The sequence below is a fragment of the Narcine bancroftii genome, chromosome 4 (assembly GCF_036971445.1).
Source record: "Narcine bancroftii isolate sNarBan1 chromosome 4, sNarBan1.hap1, whole genome shotgun sequence".
Taxonomy (NCBI): Eukaryota; Metazoa; Chordata; class Chondrichthyes; order Torpediniformes; family Narcinidae; genus Narcine; species Narcine bancroftii.
In genome coordinates this window covers 276,897,123-276,910,976 of record NC_091472.1, presented here as the reverse complement: position 1 = coordinate 276,910,976, position 13,854 = coordinate 276,897,123, and the positions used below count along the sequence as shown (strand labels likewise).

At 35.8% G+C, this 13,854-nt stretch overlaps 1 protein-coding gene across 14 annotated transcripts in view; it reads right to left on the bottom strand.

Annotated features, from left to right (window-relative positions):
* Positions 1-13,854, bottom strand: part of LOC138761991 (low-density lipoprotein receptor-related protein 1-like) — a 1,165,126-nt gene that overhangs the window by 48,298 nt on the left and 1,102,974 nt on the right. For all 14 annotated transcript variants that reach the window (XR_011356692.1, XM_069935089.1, XM_069935091.1 and 11 more), the window contains 3 exons: positions 10,389-10,505; positions 10,104-10,280; positions 9,853-9,993 (listed from right to left, as the gene is read on the bottom strand). Coding sequence is in view for 13 of the 14 variants with exons in the window: in XM_069935089.1 (XP_069791190.1) it covers positions 9,853-9,993; positions 10,104-10,280; positions 10,389-10,505 (435 nt within the window). In the remaining variant the exon portion in view is untranslated. The remainder of the gene's footprint in view (positions 1-9,852; positions 9,994-10,103; positions 10,281-10,388; positions 10,506-13,854) is intronic.

Genomic DNA, 13,854 nt, shown 5'->3' with positions numbered 1-13,854 from the left:
GTCCTTGGAACACACATCGAGCAATATTATTTCGACTATTGCCAACTGATCATTGTCACTGAGATAGTGATAGTCAGCAAATTCGAACACAAGAACAAACTGATACGGCCGAAACCCAATTACGTCGAAATTGCAATTGCTGCAACTTCTGGAAACATGAAATAAAATGCTGGAAATACAGAGCACCTGTGGAGAGAGAGGAAGGTTAACATTTTAGGTCAATGACCGAATCCAATGTCAAATGTGATGACAGTTTGATTTGCAAGGATACTGACTTTTCTCATTTTTTTCCTTTTTTTAACATTTTTGATCCTGCTGGTTTCTCACCCAACATAGAGCTCATTCTTAGAAACTTCCTTCAGCAGAACACTGGTTAAAGTGTATGTTACATTATTTCAAGGAAAGCTCCAGCACAATAGGTAACGTGCTGTATAATTCCTCAGCAGTATGAATAAATTAATACAATTAAAATAGTTACTTTTAAATTGTAACCTAATCCATGACTAATGTGCAGCATATAGTACTGAGATATTTTTTAGATAGATCAAGGATACAGGTGAAATTCATCATTTGAGTGCTCGCTCTGTGATCTTTGCTTCTGTGTGGAAGATCAGCACAAGCCAAAGGCTCTCCATCATTAATTTTGTGCTGATAGTATATGTACTCCTAGCAATATATTTTTTTTAACCTTAGTCCTGCTGCATTGTCAAGGGGGGGGATTTAATTTTTCAACTTAATTTTCCCTGGGTCTCTTGGTACTTTTTTTGCACAGTTCTATAATGCATGTGAGATCGAGCCAAGAGTGACTTTCCCTCTGGCATTTTCTTTTTCAGTTTCTCCCTGATTCTGAGAAACCAGATACTTTCCAAAGGACAAATTCCAGGAATTCTGAATCCTGTGTTAATCCAATGAACAACTGAACAATGTCGACTAAACAAGTTCCAATCTTGATTCATTTTTGTGTTCATTGATTTCAACCTGGGCATTGTAATAGTTTCAGAATGAGAGAAATATTTCTCAAAATCTTTGGAAGACGAAATGTGACTGGGATCAGCTATGCTGAAGCACCAGTTGAGACGTATTTAACTTCACAATTAGCTTGAAGATAATCAGATTCATAGGAAACCCTGACAAACTTTCAACATCAGACTCCAGGAAGATATATCAGACTGAATAGGGTTAAAATGACATTGAATACAACAGGAATATGCCTGAAATCAAGGTCTGTAGTTTCACTCACTGAGATATGTGCTTACAGAAGTTAATAAAATAATAGATGGGATAGGTCATCAAATTTTTCCCACAGAGCAAGAGTCTAGGAACAGAGAGCACAGTTTCAATGCAAGAGGGGAGAAATTTAAAGATCTGTGATGTATGTTTTCCAAACAGACTGTGGTGGTTATTTGGAAAGAGGCAAGTAAATTATAATTTCATTAAATTTTAAAAATATAATTGAAGTATAATTTTACTTGCCTTAAAAGGTACAAAGGGATATTTTAGTGCATACAGTGTGTGCCAATCCTACAACACGCAATCTCAAGCAACCATAAAATATACTTAATCCGGTATATACCAATCCCCACTGTGTGCCAAATAATGGGGGGGGGGGGGGGAGGGAGCAGGAGGTTTACTGTATATAGAAAAGTGACAGAATGAAATGCTCATTTCGCCAAATAATTTTAAATGACAACAAATAGAAGTAAGAGGATTTTGTTTGCACAATTCGCAACTTATGAAATGTGTTTCAATTGCATGAGAGTGCAATGGCCTAATTTTAACTTTGCTCATTCAGTGGAAGCCAGGCTGAGTTATAGGTGGGATAGGAAGCATGGAGGGGAGAGGGAGAAGCACAGGTGCTATTAGAATAACAAGAATGATTTACACACATGTCTTCTCTTGACTTTATACTGAATATTTGCTACCTCTGACAAAGATGAGCAAAATGGCCAAAAAATATCAGATTTACAATGTTATAACAAATTAAGTGAAAGTATGGAAAACTAGGGGAAATCTTTAGTCTTATATCTTGATGATTCAAGATGTTTTGTTCCATGCCAGATATCATGTTATAGAGGGTTGAGCTGAGGATTCTCCTCCTCCATCTTTTATGAGATGACCATTGTAATGATAGTGATTGTGGTTGCAAAGCAATTAGCAATCACTTACTGTGTGATTAGACTTAGCTGCCAGCAGGGGGCTGACACACAGTATGTAGTATCTGTAACGGAAACCTGCAGCATCATGACATATCTCATGTGGCTCTTAAAAAAAACTTTAAATTAAAGAAACTTTTCCCCTTCATCCATGTGTTGTCTCAGAACTCACATGTACACATACAAGATGAAACATGGTATCAGAAGTGGGATGAAGGAAATTAGAAGGAAATAAAATCTAAAGTCAGCAACTGATCAGTGAAGAGAAATTGGGAAGTTATAATCCTCCCTGTTCATATTTCCATGTTAATTTTTCTAATGAATTTCTTGCCATCTTCCCTTTCCAAAGACATTTCTTAACTTGTTTATTTAAATCCTGAAAAAAAAATTATAAGGTATAGATATAGATAAAGTTTGAAATAAATATTCAAGTTGTGGGAAAATATTCATTTTAATACAATTAACTCTCTCAATTAACATATTCGGTGAACTAACCCATTTCTTTAAATCTTGCTCTATCTTTTTAATGGAATATAATTAAATTTATATAAATGTTTAAAATTAGTATCAATATGCATACCTAAATATTTATTTCATTGCATATATATTATTACACCTAAAATAGGTTTGTTTAATTCAGAGGAAAGATGGTAATGAGATTTGGGCATGATAATAGATCAACAAGTTTGGCAGAATTTGGGTAAATAAGTTATGATAAATACTATTAATGTACAATATAGATTATTTCATTATAATTTTTTACAACAATTATATATTACTCCTCAGATTGGATTTATCGGAGCAATGTTTTAGATGTGGAACAGAAATTGGAATTTTCCTTCATTTTACGTAGTCTGGTTTAAAGATTAATCCTTTTTGGGTTTCTATTAGTAAATTTCTACAACAGATAACAGGAGTGAATTTTCCTTTAAATTCTGAATTGTTTTTGTTAGGAAATTTTGAAAGTGTTACTCCTAAATTAATTTTGTCAGATTCTCAATTAAAGTTTGTTTACACTGCTCTTAGTAAAAGCAAGGAAATGAGTTACTGTAACATCTAAATCTGATATTTCATTAACATTAGACAGATGGTATGCTGAAATTCAAAGTTGTTTTCCATTAGAAAAAAACATATAATTTAAAGGTTAAATATTTTTGCAAATTTGGGGTCTGAATGCAAAAACAATGAAATTAAAATTATGACTTTATAATTTTTTTCATCATCAGTGAAAATTTCCCTAAAAATATAATTATTTTATGATGTTTTTGAGGTCTTTGAGTATTAACTGATGCAATCCAATTTAATTATTTGTAATAGTTTTACAATGAATATTTTATATATTAGTTTTAGGATTAGATTAAATTGGGGGGAAGGTGGGTCCAGAACCACTAAAGCCACACCAGCACCATACAGACCTTACCAGAAGGTAGGTGCTGACCTATTCGAATATCAACGGAAGGACTATCCTGTCGTCACAGACTATTACTCTCTGTATCCAGAGGTATGTAAACTGAACACTACCACTGCAGATGCTGTAATAACAGGTATGAAAACCATATTATCCAGACACAGCATGGCAAGCAAGGTCTTCATAGACAATGGACCCCAGTTTTTCAATTCAAATTTCTGACTGTTTGCCAAAGAGTGGGACTTTGAACACACCACGTCAAGTCCTCATTTTCGACATTCCAATGGTCTAGTAGAAAAATCGGTACAGACAATGAAAGGACTGATGAACAAGGCAAAAGATAGTGGAACACACTTCTACCAGGGCATGCTAATATAACGCACAAAGCCGCTCAATTGTGGTATGTCCTCAGTGCAACTCCTTATGGGACAGAGACTAGCATCAAACCTACCCATTCAGGAGAACCTCCTAAAACCAAAAGAGGGCAAGAAAGTGAGGAAGTTCAAAGATCAACAGAAAGAAAAACAAAAGTATTACTTTGACAGAGGAACAAATGAATACTACCACTGGTGACCAAATAAGGCTAAAAGACAAAAGAAACTTATGGACTTAGAAGGGAACTAAGATCATACACCATTCAGATAGAGGAAGGTGCTGTCTGTGAAGGAATCATTGAAAAGTATCATTGAGATCTTCAAAAGGTACCAGCCACAGTAGATGGAAAGACAGATACTGTTGAACAATCTGAATGCACATGTGAGAAGACATCGTCTGAGGCAACAACTCAGATTCAAGGACAATCAATTAGGAGATCATCAAGACATGAATCCTCCTTAGAGACTCATTGAGCAAACATAAAGACTCCTGTTATAGAATGAAGTAGTGCTCTTATTCACTCATCAAGTTTTCATGTATGCAAATGGCAACACACAAAACAAGTTTTAAAAATGTTAATCATGTTGATAATAAAGAAAATGGAAGTTCTTGGTGTTAAAGTTTAAATGCAGAGATATACAAAGAAAGCATGTTGGTTAAAAGTAAGCTACTTTTGTTTTAAGGAAGGGAGATGTAATGATAGTGATCATGGTTGCAAAGCAACTAGCAATGCCTTACTATTTGATTAGACTTGGCTGCCAGCAGTGGGCTGACATACAGTATGCTGTATTTGTAATGGAGACTTTCAGCCTCATGGCCTGCCTCATGGTGCTGTTTACAACAACTTTAAAGTAAAGAACCTTTTCCTTCATTTATGTGTTGTCTAAGAACTCACACATACGAATATAGGATGAAACAGCTGTGTGTGGTTTGGAATCTCTCTCTTCATCTCCCTTATCCTACTGATAATTGAGGAAAATGGTTGACAAAGTATTTCCCTCTTTCTCACACACAATTCACAGCCCCCTCACTCCATGGTGGGCAACAAGAAGGCATAGCTACTTTTCATTAGTTTACATCCAAACATAATGCCCTTCATATCACTTTGTTTCAACTTGTGATACTGTAATGTGTTTCAAAGACTCATAATATTAACTCTCCTATAAAAAAATGACTCTTTTGCAATTAAAATTTGTACTCCTGGTGTAAAAATGTGCATGTGCATCTTGCTTACATTTCTGGTCAAATTAGAATGCATTAAAGCCTAATTGATGCAAAGCAAAGACCACAGTATACAAACCTCACTGTTATGGCAGAGATCAGTGAAGGAGATACCTGTATTATCTCAGAATCTAGTAAAGATCATGGAACAACAAAAACTTATGACACAGCAGGAGGCCATTCAGCCAATTATGCCAGGTGTATTTGTCACAAAATACTATCTTGCAGGAGGAAAATTAATGATTTTAAAAAATGGTTAAAACCTTATAAATATTAAAGGTAGTCGTTCACACTCTGATAATGTTCTGATTAGATTGTTGCGAATTCAATGCAGCCATGTCTGTTTTTTATGCTGCCTGCCTTTATTTGTCATTTTAATTAATTTACTCAGACTCTTTTGGATAAGCACCAGCATTATTAATTCCAATTTTGATTAATGGAGACTCACAAAATCTGAAATCACCAATGATCAAACACATATTCCACCCAAGACTTTATTAGCCTCATAACACTGACACATTACTAACAAAATAAATGTTCTTTAAAAATGTTTTATGATTTAAAAAAAATTAATCATTAAAATATTAGTTGATATAATGTTTCCTTAACCTTCTACTTGATTAATGAATTAATGTCTCTTGTCTCATTTAATTTCACATCCTTGATAAATTACATGTATCAATCAATCATAAGGAATCATAATTCATAACATTAAAAAAATATTTTCCTGACATCATGAGATTTTATTTCTCCTTAAATAAATTGGTCATCAAAGATTTTGCAGAGAAAAAAAAAAGAAATATTATTTATTATCTTTAACAATAAGATTAAGAAATACAACCAGATGATACAAGGCTCTGATATTTGAGTCTTGCTTTAGCAATATGTAGTATCTCTACTTACATTCTTCAGGAATGATACAAAAATTTGGGGGGGGGGGGCGGGAATCAGGGTTAAGCCTTTGAGTCAATTTTGCCTTTGCAATTAGACAATGCTTTTAATTTCTCAGGGATTTTGTTACTCCAACACCTTCACCAAACAATCTGTCAACCTCATCTTGAAATTGCTCAGTGGCATATTCAAGGACAGGTAGCAAGAATTTTTGTTAAAAAAAATTGTGAATGCTGGAAATATAAAATAAAAATTGCAGATGATACTGACACATTGTCAGGGGAATCTGAAAAGACTACATGAATTAATGTTTCCAGTTGAAGGTCTTTTATAAATTTCTATGATCCTTTGAAGCAATCCTTCAAAAGAATATCCCTTGTTACAATTATAGATTAGGATTATTGTTCCTTGTTCTAGACTTAATTACAAGAATTAATTTCCTCTTTTAATTCATTTAACAATTTTAATACCTCCAGAAGATCAACATAGAATCTTCTCTGCTTTAGACAATGCAAACCTAATCTATGTATCCAATTGCCATAGTTTCAACTTTTAGCTCATTACCATTCTCAATTGATTTCCATTGCCTCCAAATCTGTACAGAGATCTGAGAGAAAAAAAAAATGAACATTTCTTCACCCAGCATTAGAAACCATAAAAATATGGGGAACTCATTCAGAAGCCCAGTTACCTTTCTCACTGTTAAAAAGTATATTATGTATCTGATTTTCCACACCTCATGTGGCAAAGGAATATTTTTTGTGCAAAATATTTCAAAACAGAATCATATCCTGGAATACAGCACAGAGAAAATCCTGAGATTAAACCATAAATGAATACTTCATATTTGGTAGACAAATCATATTTCCTAACACATATAAAGGACCAATAATCATTTTGTGATCACACAGAAATTTTAAGGGCACCAGTCAAACAAATTGATGTAATTTTTAGATTTTTAGAATTTCATAATTTCATGCCTGATTCAAAATTTTGAATCAGTTGTTACATATGTGGTTATTTTTTTGTTAAGAAATTAAAAACAAATTTAGAAATAATGAATGCAATATATCTGAACAACATGAGCACTTCGCTTGCTGAACCATGTATGCATCCAATGACAGTTATTAGTTACAAATATTTTTATAATAGTTTTCTCTTTTGAAGGTTATTGCAGTTCCAGCAAACAGACCATATACTCAATTATCTGAGAACTTTGCCTTCTCATTTATCACCTCAAAGGTGTGTATGCTTAGCATTATCATGTCACTGCATGAGTAATCTGTTCAATGAATTTGGACCTATTCTCTCTCTCAAGGAAAAAACAATGCAGACCAGAGATTTTGCAGCCTCAATTCATATATTCATGTGAGAACAGTCTCATGATGCACAAATAAAATTCATAGTATACCTGAAGGTGCAGGCAAAAAAATAAATCTGCACTATTCCTTTTACATAGCCTGTTAAGTGGGAAGTGCAGATGGATGATTTATTTAATATTCTGCCTAATCTTGTGCTTTATAGATATTAAAATTAAAGCTGGTCAATTATGTTACTTTGCACTGCAGGCCACAAATGCAAAAAAAAGTTATAAAGTTAAATGTGAGTGCTTCATATATTTTGTTGATCGTAACCACATTCTTCTATCCCCTTTTCTTCCCTTTCCTGAGAGGCCTGGACTCAGATTACGTTACCTGCAAATGACTGTGGGAATTTAAAAGTTGTCAATGGTTCATTAAGCAAATTGCTGAATCCTGATGTAAGAAATTCATTTGGTTTTATCTTTATGACATTTTAATGAATTACATCAGAATATTCAAAATTTCTATTTTTAATTTAACAGCCTAGAAATTCATTGCGTACTTGTAAACAATATTAATATGAAATTGCACAAGGAGTCAATGTTAGCATGTTCTGGTACCTCTCAGGGATAACTGTCATGTATGCAAATATGCAATCTTCTGGAATTGAGAACATTAAAATCATGCAACTTCACATAACACATAACACTTAAAATCTTGATTACAGTGGAGGGCTCCAGAAAGTGAGAGCATTGTTTCACCAAGCCAACATTGTACTCATGACAGCTGTATTCACTGTATTCTATCAATGTGTGTATACGGGTTGTGCAGTTAATTGGTGAGCCACATCCTTCATTAATTGTCCTTGTCAGCTTCAAAAAGTGGCTCAAATAAAGCTAGTACAGTAGATTGCTGAACAGTAACAGCATCTTCACCATTGCTATATGTAGCCTGCTATTGTCACACACTACCCAGTTGTTGAGGAGTGTAGAGTCATTTTGATTTGCTTTTAGGCAAAATTGATCTGCATCATTTTTAAACAATGTTTGAACTATGTTTCACCTGGCTGGTAGTGTGGATCTAAAACTAGGGGTCTCAGTCTCGATACATGGTGGAAGGCACTTTGAAATGAGAACAATTTCACTGAGAGAGTGTCACTGTTAATGTCACCTAGAATGGCTACAAAATAAGCAAGAAGGATAAGAGTTGAATTATTACCATGAAAAAGAGTCAGGTCAGCAATGTAGTTAAACAAGAAAATCTGCAGATGTAGGGATCAAGTGCAATGCAAAACATGCAGGAGAAACTCAACAAGTCACGCAGCCATAGGAAATAAAAGGTATCCAATGTTTGAGGCCTAAGTCCTTCATCAAGTTCTGCTGAGTTTCTCGAGCAGCATGGAGCAGCATTGGTTGACAAGGTTAGCGTAGCAGTTAGAGCAATGCTATTACAACGCAGATTTGAATCCAAAGCTGTTTGTAAAGAGTTTGTACGTCTCCCTATGTCTGTGTGGGTTTCCTCGGGGTGCTCTGGTTTCTACCCACCTTTCAAAATGAATGGGGGTTGTAAGTCAATTGGGGCATTTGGGCAGCATGGGCTTGTAGGCCTTTTTTTTAAATAATTTGATCAGGACAGCTATGTGTTATTTGCACATTAGTTTAATATTTATTGTATTCATAATAAGTTAGGCTTTGTAAGTAAAAAGAAGTCTTTGTTCAGTCCTTTAGTAACAATACCCTTTTGAGGGAGGTGAAATTTTTTAAAAATCGGAAATAAAAAGTAAAATATACTGGAATTATTTGGTTGTGCAGGCAGCACCTATGAAGAGAAAGTCAGATCTTCAGGTCATCGTCTTTCATCAGAACACAAAGTAATAAATTTAAGTTAATAATAAAGGAATGTTGACCTAAAATGTTAGCTTTGTTTCCCTCTCCATAACCACTGCCCCACATGTGGATATTTTTAGCCCTTCTGGTTTTCATTATCCATTTTAAGTAAACTCTTTGGAATAGTGTAGAAGGAAATTTAATATTCATCCAGCAGGTGATAAGATCAAAATGAATTACTTTAATGCTGACACCAATTGAGGTCCAACATAAACATTTATTAACTTTGAACAGTGATATTTGTTTCCTCAGAAAGCATTTAACTAAAATAGGAGCAAAGAATATTCTTCTCAAGTTATAATAAAATAAATGTCCAATTCTCAATATATATATCATGTAAATAGGAAGTCCTGAAGAGATTTCAATTCACTGCAGAAAATCCTGGGCATATTCTTTAATGTTACATATCAATGATCATTGAATGGTACTGTGAATAGTTTCCCTTCCTACAGCTTCCCTCTGACCTGGACATGATTTTCGGTTCCTTTATTTTAAATTTAATACATTATGATCCTGTTTAAAAACTTTAATTTCAACCTATTATTCATGTTTATTTTGAAATAAATGAGCAATGCTTGGCTGGAATGGTCAGTATCAGGAAATACAGAAGAACTCACCATAAGGGAGTGCAGTGGGTGAATCTACATCAATGCATGTCCCATTTATCATATTCTTTCCATCCGGACATAAGCATGTAACACCAGTTGGATTCAGTAGACAAAGCCATTCACATTTCTTTTTGTTACAAGGATTTGGTACTGCGGAAAGCACAAAAAACATATCTTACTCAGGGAAAAGATGCTCCAAAGTCTGTTGAGCATTCAATTCATACTTGGTTTTGTCCAGCAAATGCTGGTACTGTACTTACATTCTTGTTGTTTGTACTGATGGAATACTATGGTAGCTGAAGCATCATTAAGACCTGATATCAAGTATTCAAGGTGAGCTCTTCCGAATTTATGAACTTTAAAAATGCGACTATTGGTATGTGTGACTCCATAAATATAATCTTCAAAAATATCAATGCTGAAGGGAGTTTGGAGACCTTGAACAATAAAACAAATTGTATTCTTACTCTCTTTCTCTACTTGGAAACTGTAATTTTCTTTTCAAATTGAAAATAAGAACAAACTAAGTATAAAAAATGTGCTACCTTCTTTGGCATTGGCAATGATGACAGAATCACTTCCATCAAAACGAACACTGCCCACAATTGAGAGCTTGGCATCTGCCCAATATAAACGCTGGTTAAAATGATCAAGTGCGAGTCCTAAAGAAAGGAAAAAAAAAATATTATAATGCTTTGAAGAAGTATAATAACAATATAAATGTATTTGGTTATTTTTTTTATTACCATATATTTTGGTGTAAAAGTCAACCAGCATATAAGTTGACCCCCATTTTTCAGGCTAATTTTAAGGGTATTATGGTATATCTGGTGTATGAGTCGAGACCCATTTTTCGGGCTGTCTGGGCCTCCCATTAACAATCTAATTTTTAAAAAAAATCACAACTAACAAAGCTGTAAATTAAGTAAGATTTTTTAAAAAAACCTCAGCCTACCAGACAGCAATGGCGATGGTCCATGGAGTTGAGGCGGCAATATCGTGCTCCAGGCAAGAGCAGAAACCTCGACCTACCAGGCAGCAACAGCCCACGGTGCCGGAGTGCCAAAATTGTGCTCCTGGTGGGAGCAGGAACCTTGGCCTACCAGGCAGGAGTGGTGACAGCAACCTCAGGATCCCAGGTAGGAGCAGTTATTGGTGGTGCCCAATGGTGGGGAGGTGTTTCCACCATCGACTAATACACCAAATTGATGTCAATCTATTTAATTTTGGTGAATTTAAGGTCTCAAAAGTATATCTGACATATAAGTTGACCCCACCCAACTTTGAGAATTTTACAATGTTTCACAACTCGACTTATATGCTGAAAAGTACGGTAGATTTTAATTATTACATTTATGCAAGAATCCATAAAATTTCTTTTCTTCCTGAATTAACAGAAATAAATCCTATTATGTGAAAAATTCTCTAGAAAATTGACTTAATTATTTTTCTACATTCATTTTTTTAATATCAGATTTCAGATCTCTAAGGCAGCAAGGTTTAACTTCTGGCACTGGCAGAGAATGTGAATGCTCTGTATCAGAACCAATGAAAGATTGTTATTTGGTTAAACATGTAAGTCTGCAGATGTTGTGATTGTAGTCCAATACACAAAAGTGCTGGAGAATCTCAGCAGATCATGCAGTGTCCAGAGGAAGCAAAGATATATAACCAACGTTTCCAGACTGAGTCCTTCATCAAGGTATGAGAAGGCTCCTGAATAAAACAAAAGATGGGGGAGAAGGGAAGAAAGGGGAGGGAGATGAGCACTGACTAATGAGATCATAAATGGGAGGGGATAGCTCTATGAATGGAGAGGGAAGGGAGTTGGAGGAAAGAAGTCAGAGGGATAGGGAAAGAGAGAAGGTGAGAGAAAGGGGCAGGAGGGGCCTAATGCAAGCCGGAGAAATCAATGTTATTGCCATCTGCTTGGAGAAAGCCCTGACAGAATATGAAGTGTTGTTCCTCCAATTTGTGATTGCCTCAGCTTGGCAGTGCAGGAACTCATAGATGGACATGTTGTCATGTGAATGGGGTGTGGAATTAAAATAGTTGGCCATTAGGATGTCCCTTTTATTGAAGTGGACAACAAAATGATCTCCCAGACTCTATCTAGTATCTCTGATGGCAATGGACAAGGTAAAGGGCACAAGCATATTCACAAGTGAAGTGTAACTTCACTTGGAAGCACCGCTTGAGGTCCAAAATAGTGGTGAGGGGGAGGTGTGGCCACAAGTATAACATTTCCTGCAGTCAACTCACCACCTATGTCATATCACTGGCTCCACATAAAACTCTGTAACACCTGGATAGCAAAGATGCATACTTGTACATCAGAACGCTTTCTATTCACTACAGTTTGTCATTCAATATCACCATCACCAAAACTGATTAGGAGACTCCAAGATCTGGGCCTCAATACCACACCGTGTAATTGGATCATGGATTTCCTCATATCCAGACCCCAATCAGTATGGATTGGCAAAAGCATCTTCACCATCTACATCAACACTGGAGCACCACAGGAATGCATAATTTGCCCCTTGCTCTACTCGCTGTACACTGCTGACTGTATGACTTTGTACAACAAATAAACCATTTACAAATTTGCAGGTGATGTACTAACAACTTCTCACTTAATGTCACCAAAATGAAGGAGCTGATTGTAGACTTCAGGAAGGGAAAAACAGAAGTCTCTGATCCAGTGATCATGTGGTGGTGGGGGGGGGGGGGGGCAGAGGTGGAGAGATGGGAGGGCAGAGGTGGAGAGGGTGAACAAATTTAAATTGCTGGGAGTTACCATCTCGGAGGACCTTCTCTCAACGTTAAGAAAGCATTTCAGTTCCTTTACTTCCTCAGGAGTTGGTTGAAGTTTGTCGTGACATTGGACACTTTGGGAAGCTTCCACAGATGTGTAATGGAAAGTGTGCTGACTGGTTGCATCACAGTCTGAGGTACAGGGGCACCAAGATCTCTGAATGCAAAACCCTAGGCAAAGTAATAGATACAGCCCAGTACATCACATGCAAAACACTCTACAGAAAAAAAAACTACATGGAATGCAACTGTTGGAGAGCAGTAGCAGCAATCATCAAGGATCCACTCCACTCAGGACATGCCCTGTTCTCACTGCTGTATCAGGATGTGATAGGTGTACTCCTGTCAAGATACAAAAAGTAGAACCAAACCACATAGAATTTATTCGAGTCACACCGGCAGGAATGAGCAGAATTTAGTGGTCGGTAGACAAGGTCACCTCACTAATACTGGCGAATTTCATTCAAAGAACTCCGTCAGAAAGTACAAATTTAAGGGATTTTCCTGCAGACAAATTTGATAACATTTCTTTGGTTTCATTGTTACAAGCTTATGTTTTATATCTTGTATATCTCCTTTCTACAGACATGGAAATGGTTTGATGTCAATCATTTATTCATAGTCATAATGAAGAGATATCCTTCTTGTATACAAGAAGTCTGGAAGGGTTGCTCCCAGTACACATCAACATCCTCTTCTCTGCCTGCCTGATTTCTGGTCTTTAATTAACACATGCAAATGGCTAGTTTCACACTAATCTTAAATCATTAAGGTTAACAATGGTGGGCCAAACTTCTAGGAAGGAACAATGTCAAACTGGGACTGCGCTGGCACTGTTAAATTACTGAATGGATTACTATAGCTTTTAACAATTCACATTGTGTCTGATAGGTAGTAGACACAATCAGCTGCATTTGCACGGGAAACCAATTTATGAATGGGCTGCCTTTTCACAGCTTGTTGATTAGATTGGTAATCAGTTAGCACTGCTGTGTTAAAGATATCAAGGATTCTAGAGTCTGGGGTCTCTGTTGAGCAGAAGAGATAACTAATCCCTGTCTGGAAAGTTTGCTAGCCTAAAAAACTTGTATTTTCTCTCCTAGCCTGTTCTCTGGAAGCCGATGCCTGAGTAAAACCTATGCTGCTTTCTTATAATTGATATGTGTAGCTATCCTATAAACATAAACTTCTACA